The sequence below is a fragment of the Nicotiana sylvestris genome, chromosome 6 (assembly GCF_000393655.2).
Source record: "Nicotiana sylvestris chromosome 6, ASM39365v2, whole genome shotgun sequence".
NCBI lineage: Eukaryota > Viridiplantae > Streptophyta > Magnoliopsida > Solanales > Solanaceae > Nicotiana > Nicotiana sylvestris.
In genome coordinates, this window is record NC_091062.1 from 193,619,843 (window position 1) to 193,640,643 (window position 20,801).

The 20,801-nt window shown below is 35.4% G+C and overlaps 2 protein-coding genes across 2 annotated transcripts; one reads left to right on the forward strand and one right to left on the reverse strand.

The window, feature by feature from the left end:
• Window positions 1-830: 830 nt before the first annotated feature.
• Window positions 831-4,603, reverse strand: LOC104231225 (uncharacterized). Its single transcript, XM_009784180.2, has 2 exons — window positions 3,541-4,603; window positions 831-1,403 (listed from the first exon to the last, which is right to left on the reverse strand). Exons 1-2 carry the CDS (start codon window positions 4,318-4,320, stop codon window positions 1,194-1,196), a joined length of 990 nt encoding a protein of 329 aa, XP_009782482.1. The 5' UTR covers window positions 4,321-4,603; the 3' UTR covers window positions 831-1,193.
• Window positions 4,604-18,218: 13,615 nt separating this feature from the next.
• On the forward strand, window positions 18,219-19,776 carry LOC138871876 (uncharacterized mitochondrial protein AtMg00810-like). Its single transcript, XM_070149791.1, has 3 exons — window positions 18,219-18,773; window positions 18,893-19,103; window positions 19,649-19,776. The coding sequence occupies exons 1-3, from the start codon at window positions 18,219-18,221 to the stop codon at window positions 19,774-19,776; spliced, it is 894 nt and encodes a 297-aa protein (XP_070005892.1).
• Window positions 19,777-20,801: the final 1,025 nt, after the last annotated feature.

The window sequence follows — 20,801 nt, forward strand, 5'->3', positions numbered from 1 at the left end:
GATAATTTTTTTCTCTCATTAAGTTAAACAATATATTTATTTTCTCATCAATTCTATTTTTCTTCCTCTATATATAGTCTTTTTCATGTTTCTCACAAATTTACTTTATAATCTCAGATTCTCTAAATTAGCTTTTTTTTTTTTTTTGGGTCACATTTGATTTATTCATATATTAGAAAGCAAGTACTTTTGTGTCCTTTTTTAATTAAGAAATCCCTGAGGCAAATGTTACAAAGTTCAAAACTCGAGGAATAATGAGGTCGCCTCTTTATTATTTCCACTTAATACCATATTTTTGTATAGAGGGACTTCAATACAATGACGTACGCCTAGCTGACGCATTATGCCTTGCGCTCTTACCAATAGATCAAAAGTCATTTAGGCTTTTTTTGGAGATTTTTACCTGGTAGGACTCTTATTAAAATGCATTTATATTAATATCACCATTTTTGGATTATTTCAATAATAGCAGATTTTATTACAAATGTAGCATAATTAAACAATTTGTTCTATAGCTCTTCCCAAAACAAGGGATTATGTTTAAATTATTGTTATATAACTTTTCGTTGAAATAAGAATGGACATCATGAAATATAAACATTCGAAAATAACTTTTAGAAGATACGGGTACTTAAATAATTGAGGAAGTAAAAACAATGAATGAACAAATATACATTAAGAGTAAAATAATATCATATACTAGTAGTTATTAAACCTTGTACAGTTATGATTTTTGTGTCTACTTAATTGAGCTGTGGTTGTGCAATACCATCCACATTGAGTTTAACCCGAAGTTAGAATAGATCTATGCATACATTCAGAGATTAATGTTCCAAAACTTTCGGGCAACATGGCATTTGAAGAATTAATGTTCAAAATTTTCAACACAATTTTCCAATCCAATTCACCCTATTTCTCCATGACATGGAAAAAAAATCATCAAACAATGACTCAATCTCAGCTAACTCATTCGAATTTAAAATAAATTATATAGAACCTAAATAAAAATGAAATACCGTTACGTGGTTGTACATGCCAATTAAGGCTACACAATCCCTCTTCTTGTCTCTCCTTCTTCAGTCCCCAGCAGCAAGTAAAATTTCTGCTCGACCATAAAAAAAGATGGTATGCATACAACAACAGAGATTTTGGAGATAAAGTGATAATATTCCCTCTTTCACTATAATATATTTTCAGGTCACACTGCTGCTACCAGTATTGAGCTCTTGGAAGAAGGCCTTGGAAGCTTCATATGTAGACCAGCAAATTGCAGCGGCAGGAGCATGGAAAAGCATCCTTGGCATCCAACCCCTCATAAGACCCTTGTATCCATCCTTCTTCAGAATTGTCCGAAAAACATCCCTAATTGACCCAGATTTAAATCTGTCACAGCCGCAGACACCCTGCACCAACACGTTGAAGTTAGATGAGTAACGTAATTTCACAAATGCATCACTTTCACAAATTCTTTTCAACTTCAGATAATGTTTTTTTCAATGCCAACTCAAATATTGTCCAAATGCATAGTTACTTGTTACACTCAGCCATCACAATAATTACTGCTTCAGACTATAGGGGAAAAGTTTGAGAACAAAAATAAACTAGTGTGCTTGAGAAACATTAGCATTGTACTACACCACATTTTATGAATAGGCTCCATTATGATAAACAGGCAGTAGTAAAGAAATGTTTTAAATTTTCAATAACCAAACACTCAACAGCAACTCATCTATACAAATCTAGATGCGTGTTATTCCGCATACCTAATACCATTCATGGCAGCTACACTAATTTACAGAAATTACTTGTTTGGATTTAGACCATAGCATGCGGCCCTTATAATAGGAAAGAGAAGTGCTCTTTTTGTACTTTTTCCTTGGGGGTTAGGACCCCCACCCCACCAAAGTGTATGTCTCCTAGAACTGTGATGCCTGAAGCATTGTTTGTAAGTACAAAAACAATGTATCTTCTAATCACTCATTAGAGCAGATTTCTTAATTAGAGCCCACATAAAAAACACCACAAAAATCATTTTGTAAGCTCATGTAAACATTTTTAAAAACTAAATAAAATCATTACCACATACCATATGTCATACAATATGAAAAAGTCAGATATACTTTTTGATGAAGCACAAGTCAAAGTATCTTATTCAGGTTTTCAGCCAACAGAACCTAGAAGGCAAGGCAAGGCAAGGCAAGGCAAATGTCTTGCACATCAGCACTCACCTATTAGACCCGTAAATCAACTACCTATATTCTACTTGTGCTGACAGCAGAAACATAACCTTTCATGTCTCAAAATATTTTAGGGAAGGCCAAACTTGAAAGAAAATAAAAGAACCTAACTGGACAAACAATACAGTATTCAACAAAAATCTCAATTAGGCCATCATTCTCTTCCGTTAAAGAACAGCCCTTAACCACTTAACCTGCATATGGTACAAAGCCTTAAAAAGAACATGAATGCTACTGATCTTGTCGCCTAATTCAGTCACCAATGATTGAAAAAGCCTTCACTAATATCCATACTTTTAAAAGAACGTTATACGAAAACATGCAGTAGATAGAGGTTACAGATTTCAGTATAACCTTGGGCTCAATTTCTACGCAGCAACTGTTCCTGCAGTTGAGCTTGAGTTGAGGTTAATCCAACTTGAGCCAACCACAAATAGTCAAAACAAGCCAGCCTCAAGTAGCTTGGGATATCAAGAAGCCAAGCAGAATGCGTAGGTTTCTTTTCTCTGCTTTTCCTCTAGTTCTGTTCTTTTAAGTCATCTAACCTTATCCTCAAAAACCCCAGTCCCAAGATAAAACTTTCCTGAATTTTTCAGTCTCCTTTTTTAATAGTTACACTTCCAAAGCCTAGAATATTAGTTCCAGATCGATATACCACTACGAGTTAAGATGGAAATCACTAAATTCCCAGACAACCATTTCGTACTTAATCAGCCCAAATCAGTACCATTCTCTCAAACCAAACACATACCTACCTTTGAACCAACATAACCCAAAGCAACCCCAGATCTCACAACCAAACCAAACCACAAAAATAACCTTCAGATTCTTACCAATTTTCAAGATACCCTTACATAGCAAATGAAAGCAGATATTACTCTACACATGCTAATCAAATGCTATCTCTTTGAACTCAAAAGCGCAGCTACGTATTCTGCCCTTCAAGCTGGCTGATTTATGCTGAACTTACATCTTATTCTAAATATCAACAAAATTATTACTCCAGGTTTTATCTTCCACTTTTGGGTCAACGATACCTTCCTACTTTTACATTTTGCTTGTTTAGTTAGCTACCTTGAGAAATCCAGTTAAAAATGTGCTTTGCAAAACATGGACATTTTAAGGGCACAGAGCATCTTCAGGCAGGTCATAGAAAAGCAACCTTAATCCCAAACTTACAGGCACAAAAACAACATAAATACATATAAACACATATAGCAACAGGAGATCCAGTATAAATATTAAAAAACTCCGACATAAAAAATCCAACTCCAACAAAGCCACAAAGCATATAATTAAGTACCTGACATTGTAATTGCGTCTTGACAACATCAAGCGGCGTTGTAATCAATGCCGCAGACGCCCCAGCTGCCGCACCAGCAGTGGCATGAACTATCAATCTTTCGTCACTTGCACTCTCTGGCGAAACCCCTAATAAACTCCGTTTCGCAGCCTCATAGGTAGCAAAATGCACAGCCGTATATGGGGCATTCATCAAGACTGTAGTTTTATACGAAGCATAAAAAGCATTAAACCCTTCTTCCTTCAAAACCCTCTTCACACAATCCATTACACCTTTGTACGGACTATCACTCAACTGCAGCCTCTGTTTCACCATATCCATAGGCGTAAACACCGCATCACTTGCTACCGTGGCAAAAACACCCGAAATAGCATGTGCACCAGAATTATTCGGGTTCCCGCCAGAAAAACTCTTCTTACAAATCTCATAAATGGAGAAGTAAACGGCATGGGCTGGGCCAGCACCCAGGCCCATAGCTCCAATACCACGGTAAAGCCCAGGAATCCCTTCGGATTTGAGAATTGACCCGAGAGCTGTACGGATACTGGCATATTTAAGAGGACAAGAACCTAAGGCTTGCATTTGGGTTTTAATTGTATCTACGGGGAACATGGCCATGTGTTCCACCATGCCGGCGATTGAACCGGCTATCATGAACTGCCAGAAATGCAGTCCGTCGTGCTCCGGCGAAACGGCGACCTCCGGGCGGTGGTAATCGGGTGGTTGTGGCACTGATAAAAGATCCGGTTTTTGAAATTTTGGGGAAGCATCGGTGGCCATGGAGAGAAATTAGGGGAAATAAAGAAAATTTTAGGGCTTCAGTTCGACTCGGTTCGGGTTACGGGTTGTGTTCAATTGGGTTCCTGCCGTTCGAGGTTTAGCTGCTCAGAGGGAGGATTAGGGATCAGAGAGAGGATAGAAAGCTGAAAGCTTTTTTGTGAGACTTTTGGGGAGGGTTTGAGGAGGAAGAAGGAGTTGCGGTTAGGTTTAGGGTTCCAAAATTTTGGGGATTTTGCTGCCAACTGTTGACTTTCCTAATTTAATTTAACTAACAAGAGTTGTTTCCTTTTTTCATTATACCGGTGGTGTAAGGCAAATTTTTGTTCGCAACTCCACTCCATCATGTTCCTTTTTTGCTGTTTTTTTTTATTTGAAAAATAACATTGTGTAGCTCCTTTTAAAATAATAATCGATTTTTTTTATATTTTATATAGTAAAAGATATATAGATTTTATATACTTTTACAGCCACTTTCGCCGTAGGTTATAAGTGATCGCCCTTTTCTTTTCTAACGGTGGTATGCGGCTGATTTGTTCATACCTATAGTCCAATTATGTATGTGTTCAGGGGCGGATCCAACTTATTACACGTGGATTCGTAAATTCAGTAGCTTTTATATATACCTTATATATGTATTAAAAATCTAGCGTGAACTCAGTTATTTATTGTATATTTACTTAAGTTCGCTATAAAAAACTATAAACTTTAAATTCGATGCGTCTTTGTATGTGTTATGTTCAACGTAAATAGATACTAGTGAATAACTTTGTCCTTCAAAGTATACTAACTTGGCAGTCTAGCTTCAAACTGATCTTAAACGAAAATAAAACACCTTTTTCCTAAAAGATTTTAAATTTCAGAGTTCAAACACGACATTTTTGACTAAAAAAGAATAATTCCAGTAGATAGAACATTTTTCCATAGAGCATTCGACGTAGATAGAAAAGGAAATGGTTCTTGTGGCTGTGGGAACTTGTATTAATTTGCTTATATCAATGTGTGTGTTTTTTTCAAAAATATTTTAAGTTTGGTGGCTAGGCCCGTTTGGCCACTAAAAAAATTTACTTTTTTCAACTAAAAAAAACTTTTTTGGAATGAGTGTTTGACTGTAAAATTTTAAATTTCACTTGAAGTTGAATTTCGGAATCTTTCGAAAATTTAAAAAATTCCAAAAAACTGTTTTCAAAATTCACTTCAAATCACTTATAAAATTTCAAAAACAACCTCCACTTTGTATTCATATTCAAACACAACTTTAATTTTCAGATATCATTTTCATTTGATTTTTTTTTTTACTTTTCCGTAATTTCACAATTCTTGTCCAAATGCCCACTAATTCTAACGTCAATGGATATTTCCTTTTTAATCATCACTTTGAAAGGAAGATTAATAATCCAAGTGTCTAGAAAGGGAATAGAGCAGACAAGAAGCAAAGTGGATAACTAAAACTTTGATGATGACATAGAGATCACTATTAAACGTTAGAATTGTAGAAAGTTCAACCGTCCCACGTCAAAGTAAAGAAAAGACAAAGAGAGAAACGTAATTAATTATCTCAAGTTGTATGAGATATTATAACGTCACAATTTCTATTGGAAATTTAATTATCAGGAAGCTGCTGAGTAAATTTAACTTTTCCGTGCAAGATTTTGGTCAAATTACTCATGTATTACGCAAAAGCTTTTTAGCATGCAAAATGGAGTAACTTCTGGTTACGCGGGGATTATACTAATAATACAGGATTTCAAATTCAAAATCAAATATTGTACTCCCTCCGTCCTATAATATGTGATGGTGTTTGACTCGACACTAAGTTTAAAAAAGAGGCGAAGACTTTTGAAATTTGTGATCTAATCAAGCCATATATATTTGCTTGACTATAAATTATTTCCTTAAGGGTAAAATAAAAAGTTTAAAGTTGAATTGTTTCCAAATAGGGAAGTATGACATTTATTTAAGAATAGACTAAAAAAGAAAGTATGACACATGAACTGAGATAGATGAAGTATCAATAACTGAACCTTCTAAATTGAGATTAAAGAGTTCTTACCCCTCGAACCAAATAACTCGGATTTTGGACTTTAATCGCATTATGATATTCAAACTGAAAAGAAAAAATGTCACTAAAAATGTCGTTAATGTGTTGTAGGTGATTCAATTTCCAAGCTTTGGCTTGGATCAACGACTAAAAAGCTTGGCGATTGGAAATATTGGACATATTTTATCGTATAAAAGATCACCAGCAGCCTTCAGTAGTTTGGTTCCATCTAGAATACTACTACTGTGTTGTATTATAAATATTGTTGTATTATTGTACTTGGAAGTAAATGAAGAGCTCCAGTTATTATCCCTCTAACATCAGTTTCATATGGTATCAGAGCCTAATACAACAGCCTCTCATTTCAACTACACTATCTGCGCCTAAACATAAATCAAAAGTTGCTAATCCACCTGAACGATCCCACACCATGCAACTACATCTGGCGTCCAAACGCAAGCCCACATCTCATCTTGCTTGCACATCTATTACTATTGCTCCTTCCCCTCCTTCAACAGATCTTACCAACTTCACAGAAGCCTCAAAGTTTAAAGAATGGTCTGTCGCTATGTCTTCTTAGATGACAGCCTTATTCAATGTTGGATTATGGGTCATGGGTCGCTCCATGTGGGATGACCGACCCGGTTAAGAGAGATAAATGAGAGAGGTTAAGGGAAATTACCATTAGACCACAAACTCCACTAAACTGAACGTGCAAAAAAAAGGGAGAGAATGGTGGGTTATCTTCCTTAACCGCTATTACTCTGCCTATTTATGTTAAGGAGAAAGTACAGAACTTTCAAGCGCCCTTTCTACACAAAAAACACATATAAGTTAGGGTATCTAATTGGTGGAAGATTAACTTTGTTTCCTAGTGATTCAAAGATTGATTTGGGGCAATTCTTTTGGTAGTGAGTTTAATGATTTCCGCTGCATCAATAAGGTACACATCTAGTTGTTCTCGCCCCTCATTTTTATAGAATAATGGCATCAGAGCAATGTATGGTGTATTCTGGTTTGCATACATAGTTGCATGAAGTAATTTGTTATCACTGGCTATGGCGAATTTTTTTTTTTTTTTTTTTTTTTTTTTGTGTTTCGGCGAAAGCAACGAAATAGGTCTTTAATCCTACCCAATTTAATCTTTCCACTTTAACCACATTAACAATCAATTGTTGTGACAAAACCAGAAGATGCCTTTGTTATATATTTTTTAAATCTGGTGAAGTATAATTTTAATGATAATGTAAAGGTGTCTTGGTATTATTAAGGCACAAACCATTATATAATTACAATCTACTCTTCGTCATTGGTCCTATCTCCTTCGTTTTTAATTTGTCCTCAACAAGTGCTTTTGTATTTTCCCAGTAGCAGTCTTTCGCAATGGTCCAAACACAACTGACTTTGGAACCCAATATTTAGGCATGTTAAGGGAATCTCCTTTCTCGCAGCGAAAATGTTAGGATTTTATCATTATGTAGAATGGCATGTTAAGTTATGCATTGTGCAGTGACCAATTTTAAGAAGCCAGAATATTAAATTTGTACTGCATATTTTTTTTTTGCCTCATACAAATTGGTGTATGCACATTTTATGCCACATCGATTTTTTATACATGTAGACGGACTATTTTTTCTTTTTTTTTGGATATCCTTTTGGTATTTGTTACAAGATAAAAATAATTCAATGTGCTAAGACTATGAATCTAAATTATTAATGAATTGGTCTTAGTACAGATTTTTTTGAATTGTTTAGCTTTATCCCTTACATTGATATACTTTTACGAGTTACTGTGACATATGTTGTCACATTGAGTGGTTGTAATCATTCTTATTGTTTTCTTGGTCCTATTTCAGATATGGCTGAACATGGACAAGTACGAATTACTCCAAGTGGGAGTTCTCGAAGTCAAGGAAGGGGACAACGTAGAAGGATACGTCGTCGTAGGATTTATTTCTATAATGATTCAGACTCAGAGCCTAAAGTCATTAGGAATGTCCCAAGGGCGAAACAAAATGAGTTAAGGGATCGAAGGGCTGAACGAAGGGAAGGAGAAAAGAAATTTAGGGAATTTAAAATGGGTCATGATACTTCCATTCCTGAACATGTACACCTTTTTAGGTTAAAAAGAGTTGATTGGCTAATTACATAAAAATTACTGATTAGGAAGCATTAGCTATTTTAGCGAACTCTCTTTGAGAGCCTTGGAGTGAAATTTTAACTGAGATTTATCATGATGTTTGGCCTAGTGCACCTTTTAGCGTATATGAGCAAGAGTTAGTGTTCGATTGATACATGTATGTCCTAGCAAACATGTAAATTGTTATTATGTGTTTTATCTTAATGAAATTTAAAATTATGTTATTTGTCACTAGTTACATATATTATTTATTATATTTTTGTAATGGATTGAGACTTGAAATAAAGTATACACTAAAAAGTGATTTTAATATTAATTAAAATATTTATGTTATAAATAGAATTCTATTTATGGTGAATGTCCATATTTAGAGAGATTCTAGGGTTTATTACTTGGTGGCTAAGTCACTCTCTCCCTATAAATAGATGGTTCTATTCCATTGTAATTCATCCCAAAATCAATAAGAGTTCTCTCTCCCTACTTTTCTCTGCAATACTCTTCTTCTTTTATTGTTTCATAACACGTTATCAACACGACTCTAACCAATTGAGTAGAAGCTTTGGGATTGAGCATAATGATTGTCAATTGTTCCATGAACTTCCTTTATAATTAAATTCTGGATTTAAGGTAAGCATTTTACTTTTCTCTTTCGAATTCTTGACATTCTACAATTTGATTTTAAATACAAACAAAGACGATAAATTTTGATTGTAACTCTAATAGAGTTTAAAAGAAATTATAACCACTCGAAGTGGTAAATTTCTATGTCTTGCCATGATCAAAGTCATGTATGATCGTGAGCACAAGAAATGGAAACCCGTCCCATTGAATTTGCTTCATTCTCATTCCCTTACGAGAATGTAATAGCAGTATGTAATAAGTCTGAAAGAAGACGAAATTATAATCATCATTATTGTAGTAATGAGAACAATAAGGATTCTCAAAATAATCATTCATTCTGTGAAAGTAATATCTGTCATCGATTTAACATGAGATTTCATATAGCACATATAGATGATTATGGTCCATTCATGATGAGAATGTGACAACATCTGATTTATGAAGACATATTCATTCTTGGAAGAATATGAACGTACTATTGGTATTGAATATACCACACTCACCTCTAGAAGGAGGTTTGAGATGATATAAGAAAATAATGTCATTATTATGGCATGAATGGTCATTGTTCACGTACCTATTGTACGCCAAAATATTTTGGCAATGTGATTATTAAAGAACAACAATAATGCAAGAAACATATCTTGCATATAATTTTGACCATAACAATAATGGTATAACTTTCTCTTTAAAAGAGATATTCACCATATGGATGTTGATAAATATGTGGTAGTACCAAATTAATTGAGAACTCTGCAATAGCCAATTATTACTATTTTGGAGAAACACAATTGATTACCAATAAGGTATTGTGTTGTAGTAAATCTCAAAGAAACTTATTCAGTTTCCAAAGTATACGCGAAATCGGTTGATTATATTGAGACTATAAATAAAGAAAGATTTAATATCTTCTATTACTATAATTTGTAGCAGGGTAATATGTATGTTAATAGCTACTCGCTTTATTCTCCAGTTTGTACTACACAAATAAAAGAATACCATAATAAACTGAATGTTTGTTGGTATAAAAACTCATATCATAATAAACTTGGAGTTTATTGATAATTGCACATATCATGATGTAAACCTGAAGTTTACTAATACAGACAATTTTATCAAGCATGGCGTATTGAGCAATCTTGATTTAAGTATGATGTGCAAAAATAAAAGAGAATTCACATGGGTAAATATTAAAGGACTAGAAGTTCTTTATGAATTCTCTTATGTTGCTTGTTCTCACTAATTAATAGACCAACTAAAATTGGGATTGAATCCCATGAATGCTGGAATTATCAAAGGTGAATATGGGCTCATTCACCTGCCATGTATACCACATAAGATACATCTATGAGTTGGTTACATGTACGATTATTATTAACCCGCAACATGGTGTTTGCGAGGTAACTTGCTCAATAATTTGATTTAAGCATAATTTCCAAATTTTTTATTCAATATAGTTCATCTTGATAAGTTGGTTTACATCATAGTTGGTTTAGCAAAATAATTTATTGAGTGCCTCCACTTAATAGCTAAACTATTGCTTATGAGAATAAAGTTATCTGTGTCAGTTTGATATAGGTTATATACGAAAGTATAGTACTTTCTCCCCTTGCAAGTGGTTCACAGTCAGGAACCAAATAATTCCATCTTATTATTATTGATGTGCGGTGTATATTTTGATTAACACCATAACGCACAAAGATGATGAAGCAGGTTAGTTTTTCTAACATGATGGGGAGAGATGATAACATTTGAGAAAAAGTTACGCGGAATGAATTATCATTTTTATATCTAGATCCTTGAATAAAATAATATGAACTTGAAGTTCATAAAAGATAATTCATTTGCAATATATTGCAAAGCATGCCAGACGCATTTACAGACCCAAAGAAAGTAACTATATTCTCATTGCAAATGCTCATGTTAAGTCCTATAAGGACAAAGTCTATGGTACGCTTAAAGAGTATAGACAAATCGGTTTCAAATAAACTTCTTAATAAAGAAGATGAGCAAATGATCATAATAAAGGAGGCAAGTGATCTAGAAGATCCCATGACATAACACTTCATAAAATCTTATGAGAGATTCAGGTACCTGAATATATGAATGAAAAGATCCCTATGTTATGTCTTTATGAAAAAATATTGGAACCGATATAAAATGTTTGTCGACGACATCTATCATAGCGCTAAGTATAGATGAGGATTTTAAGTCTATTAAATATAGACACAAAAGTATTGTCCAAATGGAAGAGACACAATTCAAGTAGAATTGATTCCATATGAAAGACACATAATTTTGTCTATGTTGTTCAAATACTTGAAAGTATAAAGTCAATGGTATGTGCAATCAGTTTTCGATATCTTATATGTCTAGCATGACATAAAAACTTGATATACATCTAAAGTCTATTATATGGCTTGTATGACTTAACTTATATGACAATCCTTGAAGGATTTAAATCGCTTGAAGCATATACAATTCTTGGTCCCGAAGTACCGTATGATAAGTGTAATTTGTGCACATATGTAATTTGCTATAACTATAAGCATGATAATGTGATAGCGAGGATACCTCTATGGAGATATTGAAAAGGCCATTCTACGGCAGTTTATGAAGACATTACATCTCTATCAAGAATGATGATTTCAAGATGCAATATATTCATTCAAGTTAATATGACTGATTTGTTATCAAGTCTCTACCAAAGATCGTTTGAAGATGGTGCACAAGATTGGAATACAAATGCTTAAAGATGTGAATTAATTCTCTCATCAGGGGGAGTTAATACGTGTTGTATTTTTTTTCCTTACAAGGATTTGTCCCACTGGGTTTTCCTTGCAAGGTTTTTAACGAGGCAACCAAAAGGCGTATTGTTAGATATGTGTACTTTTTTCCTTCTCTAGAATTTTTTTCCCATTGGATTTTATTTAGTTAAGGTTTTAACGAGGCACATTATCTGTTGAATAGACATTCAAGGGGGAGTGTTATAAATAGAATTCAATTTATGGAGAATGTCCATATTTAGAGAGATTCTAGGGTTTATTACTTGGTGGCTAAGTCACTCTCTCCCTATAAATAGAGGGTTCTATTCCATTGTAATTCATCCCAAAATTAATAAGAGTTCTCTCTCCCTACTTTTCTCTGCAATACTCTTCTTCTTTTATTATTTCATAACAATTTAGATATAGATGATGAATGAAAATGTAGTGACCTTTCGATTCTATACTAAATGTAAAATTAATATTATAATTAATTTACTTGAGTATGTAATCACATGCATAAATTGGCTATAGTATATATATTGATGAGTTAAATGTGTAATATTGTCTCTAATAACAGACATGAAATCGAAAAGTATCATTGTTGACTTGAACAAGGGTGACAAACTGAATGGTGAAAATTACGACATCTGGAGTCGTAAGATGTGGTATGTAGTCGAAGAGCAAGATGCTCTTGAAAGTATTAACCATGCTGTGAGTTACCCAGGTGAGGGTATTACTGCTTAACACATGAGGGATCTGGATAGTTACAATATTTGGAAAAAGAAAGATTCCACTGCACGTGGAATTATTGTAAGTTCAGTTGTTGATGATCTCATCTAGTAATGTGAGCAATATCCTACTGCTCAAGCCATGTGGTCATATTTAAGAGAGGCATATGGGGGTACAACTGTGACTCGCCTCCGATAGCTGAAAATCAAGTTTGACACGTACAAAAACGTGATGATCACAGTGTCAAACAACATCTAAAGGTGATGTCAAATATGATTGTTCAACTCAAAAGTGTTGGCCATGCTCTCTCTGATGAGCAGCAGGTTCAGGCAGTGATTCGATCGCTTTCCAATAATTGGGAATATCTGAAGGTTAACTTGACCCATAATGATAGCATCAAAATTTTTGCCGATGTTGTCCGTCATGTGAAGCTTGAAGACGAGCGGCTTGGTGCTGCTAAATATGTACCTAATGCCTTTGTGGTAGAATCAAGTGGTACAAAGAGATCAAGCGTCAAGCGAAAGAGAAACTGGAAAAATGATGGAAAGGGTAAGGAGACCGGAGAAAGATCCTCCAAGAAAAGAAACAAGCCACATTCCAAGAAAGAAAAATGATTCTACAAGAAGAAAGACAAGAGCAAGATGAAGTGCCACAATTGCCAAGTCCCAGGGCATTTTGCTCGTGAGTGCGCTGAGCCAAAAAGGTAGCATTTCAAAATGCATATCTTAGTGCTATATATGTTTCTAGCACTGTTTTACTAACTGAATCTTATCCTATATGGATTGTAGACTCAGGGGCCACCGACCATGTGAGCCGCGATAGAGAAGCGTTTATAGAGTTTCGTCAAGTTCCACCTAGATCTAAGTATATATATGTGAGAAATAATGCAAAGCTTGAAGTCAAAGGGATAGGCACTTGCAGAATGGACATGTGTGTTAGCCGATCTTTGATATTGCATGACATCCTATATGTTCCAAAGATTTGACGAAACTTAGTCTCTGTGTATGTTTTTCTAGATTTAGATTTTAATTTGAACTTTAGTCGCAATGGTCTTAGAATTACTCAAGACAATATTTTTTATGGTTTTAGACATCGTTATGATGCTTTTATTGTGGTAGATTGTAATCCTTCTACGTATAACTATTATGTTGACTTTTGTGTTATGGCATGTTATTCTAGTAACAATGATGTTGATGTTATTACATGGCATGCAAGATTAGGTCATATAAGGCAGGATCGAATGAATAATTGGCTAAGAAAGGACATTTGGGTTCTTTCTCTAAAATTGAAATACCAACTTGTGAAAATTGTCTTGCCGAAAAGATTACACGTAAATCATTTAGAAAGGCTAAGAGAGCTGATTTTCCATTGCAATTAATTCATTCTGATATATGTGGTCCAATGAATGTGAGGGCTAGCTCTGGTTCTTTATATTTCATTACATTCATTGATGATTTCACACGTTTTGGTTATGTCTATTTGATTTCTCATAAATTTGAAGCACTTGAATGCTTTAAAAAAATATTTGAATGAAGTTGACAATAAATTAGACAAAAAGATTAAGACCTTAAGAACCCATAGAGGGCGTGAATATCTATCAAATCAATTTGAAGAGTTATGTAATGAAAAGGGCATCACCAGACAGTTAACTATTCCATACACACCTCAACAAAATGGTATAGCAGAAAGGAGGAATAGAACACTACTGGACATGATAAGGTCCATGATTGTGCAGGCAAATTTACCTATCTCCTTTTGAAGAGATGCATTATTGACTATAACCTACATATTGAACAAAGTGACTTCTAGCTCAGTTTCTCCCACTCCTTATGAGCTATGTACTAGTCATAAGCCAAACTTGAATGATTTACGACCTTGGGGTTGTGTTGCATATGTAAAAATTTCTTTTAGCAAGTTTGGTGAATTAGGTCCAAAAGGCAAGAAATGTATCTTTATAAGATATTCAGAACACTCCAAAGAGTATGTGTTCATTGGTGAATTAGAGGATGGAAGTATTACTGAGATTGAATCACGAGATATCATATTTCTGGAAAATAATTTTTCAAAGAAGGGCGAGGTAAAGAATGGAGAGCCTCTTTATGAATTAGTGAACTCAGATAGTCAGCAAGTGTCTTCTAACACATTTGATAATCAAATTGATCAAGATCTTATTCTTGATCCGAGTGGGAGTGGGAACTCTCAATCCCAAAATCCTTCTGCGAACCTAAATTTCAACTACGAAAGAGTGCCAGGAAAAATATACCTAAACGTACTTATGAAATTGATGATTATGTTTTCTTGGTATCTCCCACAGAAATGGATGAGCCAAAGTCTGTGACTGAGGCTTTATCGAGCCGTGGAAAGATGAGTGGATGAAAGCAATAAAAGAAGAATTAGAGTCCATGAAAACCAACAAAGTCTGAGATCTAGTTGACCTTCCGCCTGGGCGTAGAGCCATTGGGAACAAATGGGTCCTCAAAGTTAAACGCAAATCGGATGGATCAATAGAAAGATACAAGGCATAATTGGTGGAAAAAGGCTTTACTCAAGAAGGTGGAATAGATTACAAGGAAACATTTTCACCAGTTGTAAAATTTACCTCAATTCGCTTACTTTTGGCTATTGTTGCACGTTTGGATTTGGAATTACATCAAATGGACGTGAAGATATCTTTTCTCAATGGAGAATTAAATGAAGAAATCTACATGGAACAACCTGTAGGCTTCATTGTTAAAGGCCAAGAAAAGAAGGTCTGTAAATTGAAAAGATCTATTTATGGCCTGAAGCAATCTTCAAGGCAATGTTATTTAAGATTTCACAAGGAGGTGATCTCGTATGATTTCACCATGATCAGTGAAGACCATTGCATTTATGTGAAAAAGTCCAATAGAATGTTTGTAATTCTTTCTCTTTACATGGATGATATTTTATTGGCCGGAAATAATTTGGAGTATTTGAAAACTATCAAGTCATGGATTTCGAGGTCATTTGACATGAAAGATATGGGTGAGGAAGACTATATCCTTGGAGTTAAGATCCAAAGAGATTGTTCCAAAAATTTATTGAGTTTATCTCAAGAAACTTATACAAAGAAAATTTTGGTTCGGTTTCGCATGAATAGTTGCAAATCCATGGATACTCCTATAGCGAAAGGTGAAACTTTAAGTGTCCCATGACTGAAAATGAAAAGGAAGACATGTCTCGAGTTTCGTATTCAAGTGATGTCGGGAGCTTGATGTACGCTGTGATGTGTACTTGCCCAGACATTTGTTATGCCGTAGGTCTGGTTAGCAGGTATCAATCCAATCCTGGAAGAGATCATTGGAAAGTTGTAAAGAGAATTTTCACATACCTGAAGGGAACTGCAGATTATTCACTATATTATAGTGGAAATGATTTATGCTTGAGAGGATATACAGATGTTGATTGGGTTGGTGACCGGATGATAGAAAATCAACATCCGGTTATGGAAACAAACTTGTACAACCCTTTCGACGATGGAAGCTGAGTTTGTGGCTTGTGATTCTGCAGTACAAGGAGTTGTTTGGTTGAAGAGATTCTCTGAGCTTTGAATATTATAAAGAACTCTCAGGGTTCCATGACTCTATATTGTGATAGTCAAGTGGCTATTGCATACACAAAAGATCCTAAGTATCATAGCAAGACCAAACACATTGACATCAAGTATAACTTTGTGAGAGACATGGTAGCAAGTGGAGAGATAAATCTAAAGTACATTCCTACGCGAAGCATGATAGCTGATCCTTTTACGAAGGCAATATCTAGAGACCTGTTTGAGAAACATGTTATGGCTCTAGGTTTGCGAAGGTTATGAACATATTTATATATTGTAAAATGACTTTAGTATTATAATATGCTCATTAATATTTGACTCTTGAATTTATGCTTATATCTCGTATACATGTGATGAATGTTTTGTTGATAAAATGTGTCGAACAAGTCACGAGATTGGCTCTCTCACACGAGCAATCACCTCTTACATTAAGAATCGTGAAGAGATGAGACCTTATAGAACCTTGGATAATGCGAAGTTATATTTACTTATAGAGGTCGGTCTTGACAACTAATCAGACTTAAGAATTTCACTATTCGATTATGAATTGTTTTGTAAACCAGATGCGAGTTTCACTAAGAAGATGGTTTAAGGCGTATTGAAGTGAGAAAATCGGGTTAGACATAGACCAAGATCTGTACGGTGTTGAATAATTAAAAGAATAAGACACACACGCCAATATAAGGTGAGAACACCGTAACATGTGTTTCATACCACGTGTGCTATCGACCATGGGGTAATGGAAGAATGAATCTCTGTTTCTTCATTGTGTGAGATTCCAAAGAAGTTATATTAACTTTTATTGAAATACCTTTTGACCTTTTACTGTCTCTTGAAGTTTCAATTAGTGTTGCTACTTTAGCATGTTACTAATAGCCATGAGTGATTCGACAATGCAGTGCATGTCTAGGAATGCAGTTGATTTGGAATGGAAAGATTCGAATAGAAAGGGAAGATAACTAAAATTTAGTAATTTAACTTGTGTTCATAGGTCGACCATTACACCTACCATGAGGGTATTGGGTGTAATTATGGAGACAATGTTATTTGAGAACTCGAGTTTGCCTCTTTCGAGGATGAGAGATTGAATAAGTAACTACTGGAATAGCGAATGATGTCTGGGGGTATTGTGAGTAATAATATCCTCATGATAGTAGTGAATCCTTTCCGTATGTGATTGGATTTTTACACAGAGCTTTAGTACAACTTTTAATTGGTTTTGGAATGTTACAGCTCTTTGTGCTCGCAGGTCGCACCAACTATTTGCAAGTATGAACTGTGTGTCAAAGACATCGGTCTAGCCCACTATGAGTGAAGTGGGAGATGTTGGATTATGGGTCGTGGGTCGCTCCATCTGGGCTGATCCGACCCGGTTAGGAGAGATAAGTGAGAGAGGTTAAGGAAAGTTACCACTAGACCACAAACTCCACTAAACTGAACGTGTAAAAAAAAGGGGGGAGTGGTGGGTTATCTTCCTTAACCGCTATTACTCTGCCTATTTATGTTAAGGAAAAAACACAGAACTTTCAAGCGTTAGAATTTTCTCTGACTAATCCTTTCTACATGAAAAACACACACAAGTTAGAGCATCTAATTGGTGGAAGATTAACTTTATTTTCTAGTAATTCAAAGGTTGATTTGGAGCAATTCTTTTGGTGGTAAGTTCAACGGTTTCCACTGCGTCAATAAGGTACACAACTGTTTGTTCTCGTCCTTTGTTTTTATCGAACATTCAAGAACCAAACATGGTCGTTGGTTCCTTTTAGTTCTTCCATGAACATTTTAGGGTGCAAATGGGTCTTTCGCATTAAGAGGAACTCAATTGGAGCTATTGAACGATATAAAGGTCGCTTAGTTGCCAAAGGATTTCATCAGGTTGAGGGCCAAGATTATCATGAAACATTAAGTACCGTTGTTAAACCAACCACCATCCGCATCATCCTATCGCTGGCAGCTATTTATGGATAGCCATTGCGTCAATTGGATGTTTAAAATACATTTCTACATGGTGAGCTTCAAGAGGATGTCTACATGGCTCAACCCCCAGGTTTTGTTCATCCCCAATTCCCTACTCATGTTTGCAAGCTTAGCAAATCTCTTTATTGTCTTAAGCAAGCACCAAGGGCTTGGTACAACAAGCTTCATCAGTTTCTCTTCACAGTTGGCTTTACAATAACTAAAACTGATGTTTCTTTATCCATCTACACTCATGGAGATATCGTTGCTTACCTCTTGGTTTATGTAGATGACATTGTACTCACAGGAAACAACATTTCCTTCATTGATTCATTTGTTCGAGCTCTTGGCAGTGCCTTCTCCATAAGAGACCTCGGTCCACTTCACTATTTTCTTGGTGTTCAGGTGCATCGCGACAACACTGGCATTTGGCTCTCCCAGTCCCAGTATATTCATGGCATCCTCACTAGGGCTCGCATGCTTCATTGCAAACCTCTCAGCACTCCTATGGCAACCAATGTGAAGCTGTATAAGGGTGACAGCTCCTCCTTCGTTGACCCAAGTCTTTATAGACAGGTTGTTGGTGCTCTTCAATATCTCGCCCTTACAAGACCCGACATATCCTTTGTGGTGAACAATACATGCATCATCCATCGATAAATCAATGGGCTGCTGTAAAGCGCATTCTTCGTTATCTTCAGCACACTAAATTGGTGGCATTTTTTATTTCAAAAGCTTCTAATCTTCAGTTGCAGGCATTCCCTGACTCTCAATGGGCTGGCAGTATTGATGATCGCAAGTCTACAGGTGGTTATGCTATATGCTTTGGTCCAAAATTAATCTCCTCGTCCTCAAAGAAACAACGGACAGTGGCTAGATCATATACGGAGTCTGAGTACAAAGCATTCGCAGATGCTGCTGCTGAACTGACATGGATTCAATCATTGATGCTTGAGCTAGGTATCCATCTCTCTTGTGCTCCTATTCTCTGGTGCGACAATATAGGTTCTATGTACCTGTCCATTAATCCCATTTTCACTCTCGTACCAAGCATGTAGAGATCGATTTTCGTTTTGTAAGAGACAGTTGCTAGACGTGACTTACTAATTCAGTTTCTCTCTTTGAAAGATCAAGTAGCTAATGTACTCACGAAGCCATTGTCTACTACTGCGAGATTCCAATTTCTAAGGGACAAACTCAAGGTGAAAGACCCACCTTTTATTTGCCTGGGATTTTTGGACATATCCTATCGTATAAAGGATCACCAGCAGCCTCCAGTAGTTAGGACTCCTCCAATATTGGACATATCCTATCGTATAAAGTATCTAGAATAATACTACTGTGTTGTATTATAAACATTGTTGTATTTGGAAGTGAATGAAGAGCTCCAGTTGTTATCCCCTCTAACATCAGTCTAATAAGAAATAATACTTAACTAAAAACAGATTCCCTTTATCTACTCCAATAATTTCATTCTATATACAAACACAAACTAATTATCTCAGTTTCAGATATTGAGAAGGAAAAGAATTGCCGCTTTAAACAGAGAAAAGAAACACAAGGGAAGAGGTTGGTTTCTATTCGCACTAGTGTAGCAAAATGTGAAAATCAAGAGCCATTAGGATGCTTATAAGTTAGAATAGAGACCAAAATATATCTTAGAAATGTAGTAGTCTATTAATCCTCACTGAATAACTTCAATAGCTTTGAAAAGGAAGCTCCTTGGCCAAATAGCTGAGCTAAATCAAAGTTGAGAATACATAATCTGATAATCCTACTTAAAGGGCAGAACTGCATTCTGCAATACTTCCTACAAATAATCTCATGAATATAAATTCAATATTATGTTCATATAGGGTCTGGAGAAAGACCGCATCCCAAGGAGTGTGATGTGATGTAGACAGTCTACCTTAATGTAAGCATTAGTAGCTGCTTTTATGGCTCATACCTGTGATCTATAGGTCATACGGAAACGACTCTACCGTTACTCTAAGGGTCTCCTTCGTTTTAATCACTAGTGTGGTAGGTGGTTGGATTTATAAGCTTTGGCTTGGAGCAACTAAAAAGCTTGGCAACGGGCATGCATTAAAAGTAACTAGTAAAAAACAGATTCCCTTTATCTACTCTAATTCGTCCTACACTACACAAACCAAATAATTTCAGATATTTTAAAAGAGAAAGAATCACTGCACAAAACAGAGAAAATAAACTGCATCAGTAGCTTTGAAAAGCAAGTTCCTTAGCCAAACGGCTGAACTAAATCAAAGTTGAGACTAATGTTAGTAAACTGTATTTGTAAAATAATTTTGGAGAAGATAAAATAACGTATAAACAGAAATGTAAAAGAAACAGAATTTAATCCGAGCCCACTGAATTCACAGTGTTTCCTTAAGGAACTTAATCCCCTCCTAGTACCCGAGATTGTGGATTATTTCCTCCCAAGATAGAACGGATTACACACTGGTGTAGCGGTACTTCAAATCCCAGTGTTTGAGCGAACACAATGATCGATAGCAAATCACACTTAGTGTTGCTTTCTCTGTAGTTAAAACATGCAAAAGAAAGAAGGAAAATTCAGAATTTCGTATGGAAAATCTGAGAGAATGAACTGCTATTTATAGCCCCAACCTGTTGAGTTCAAACGAAGAGGTGCAACTC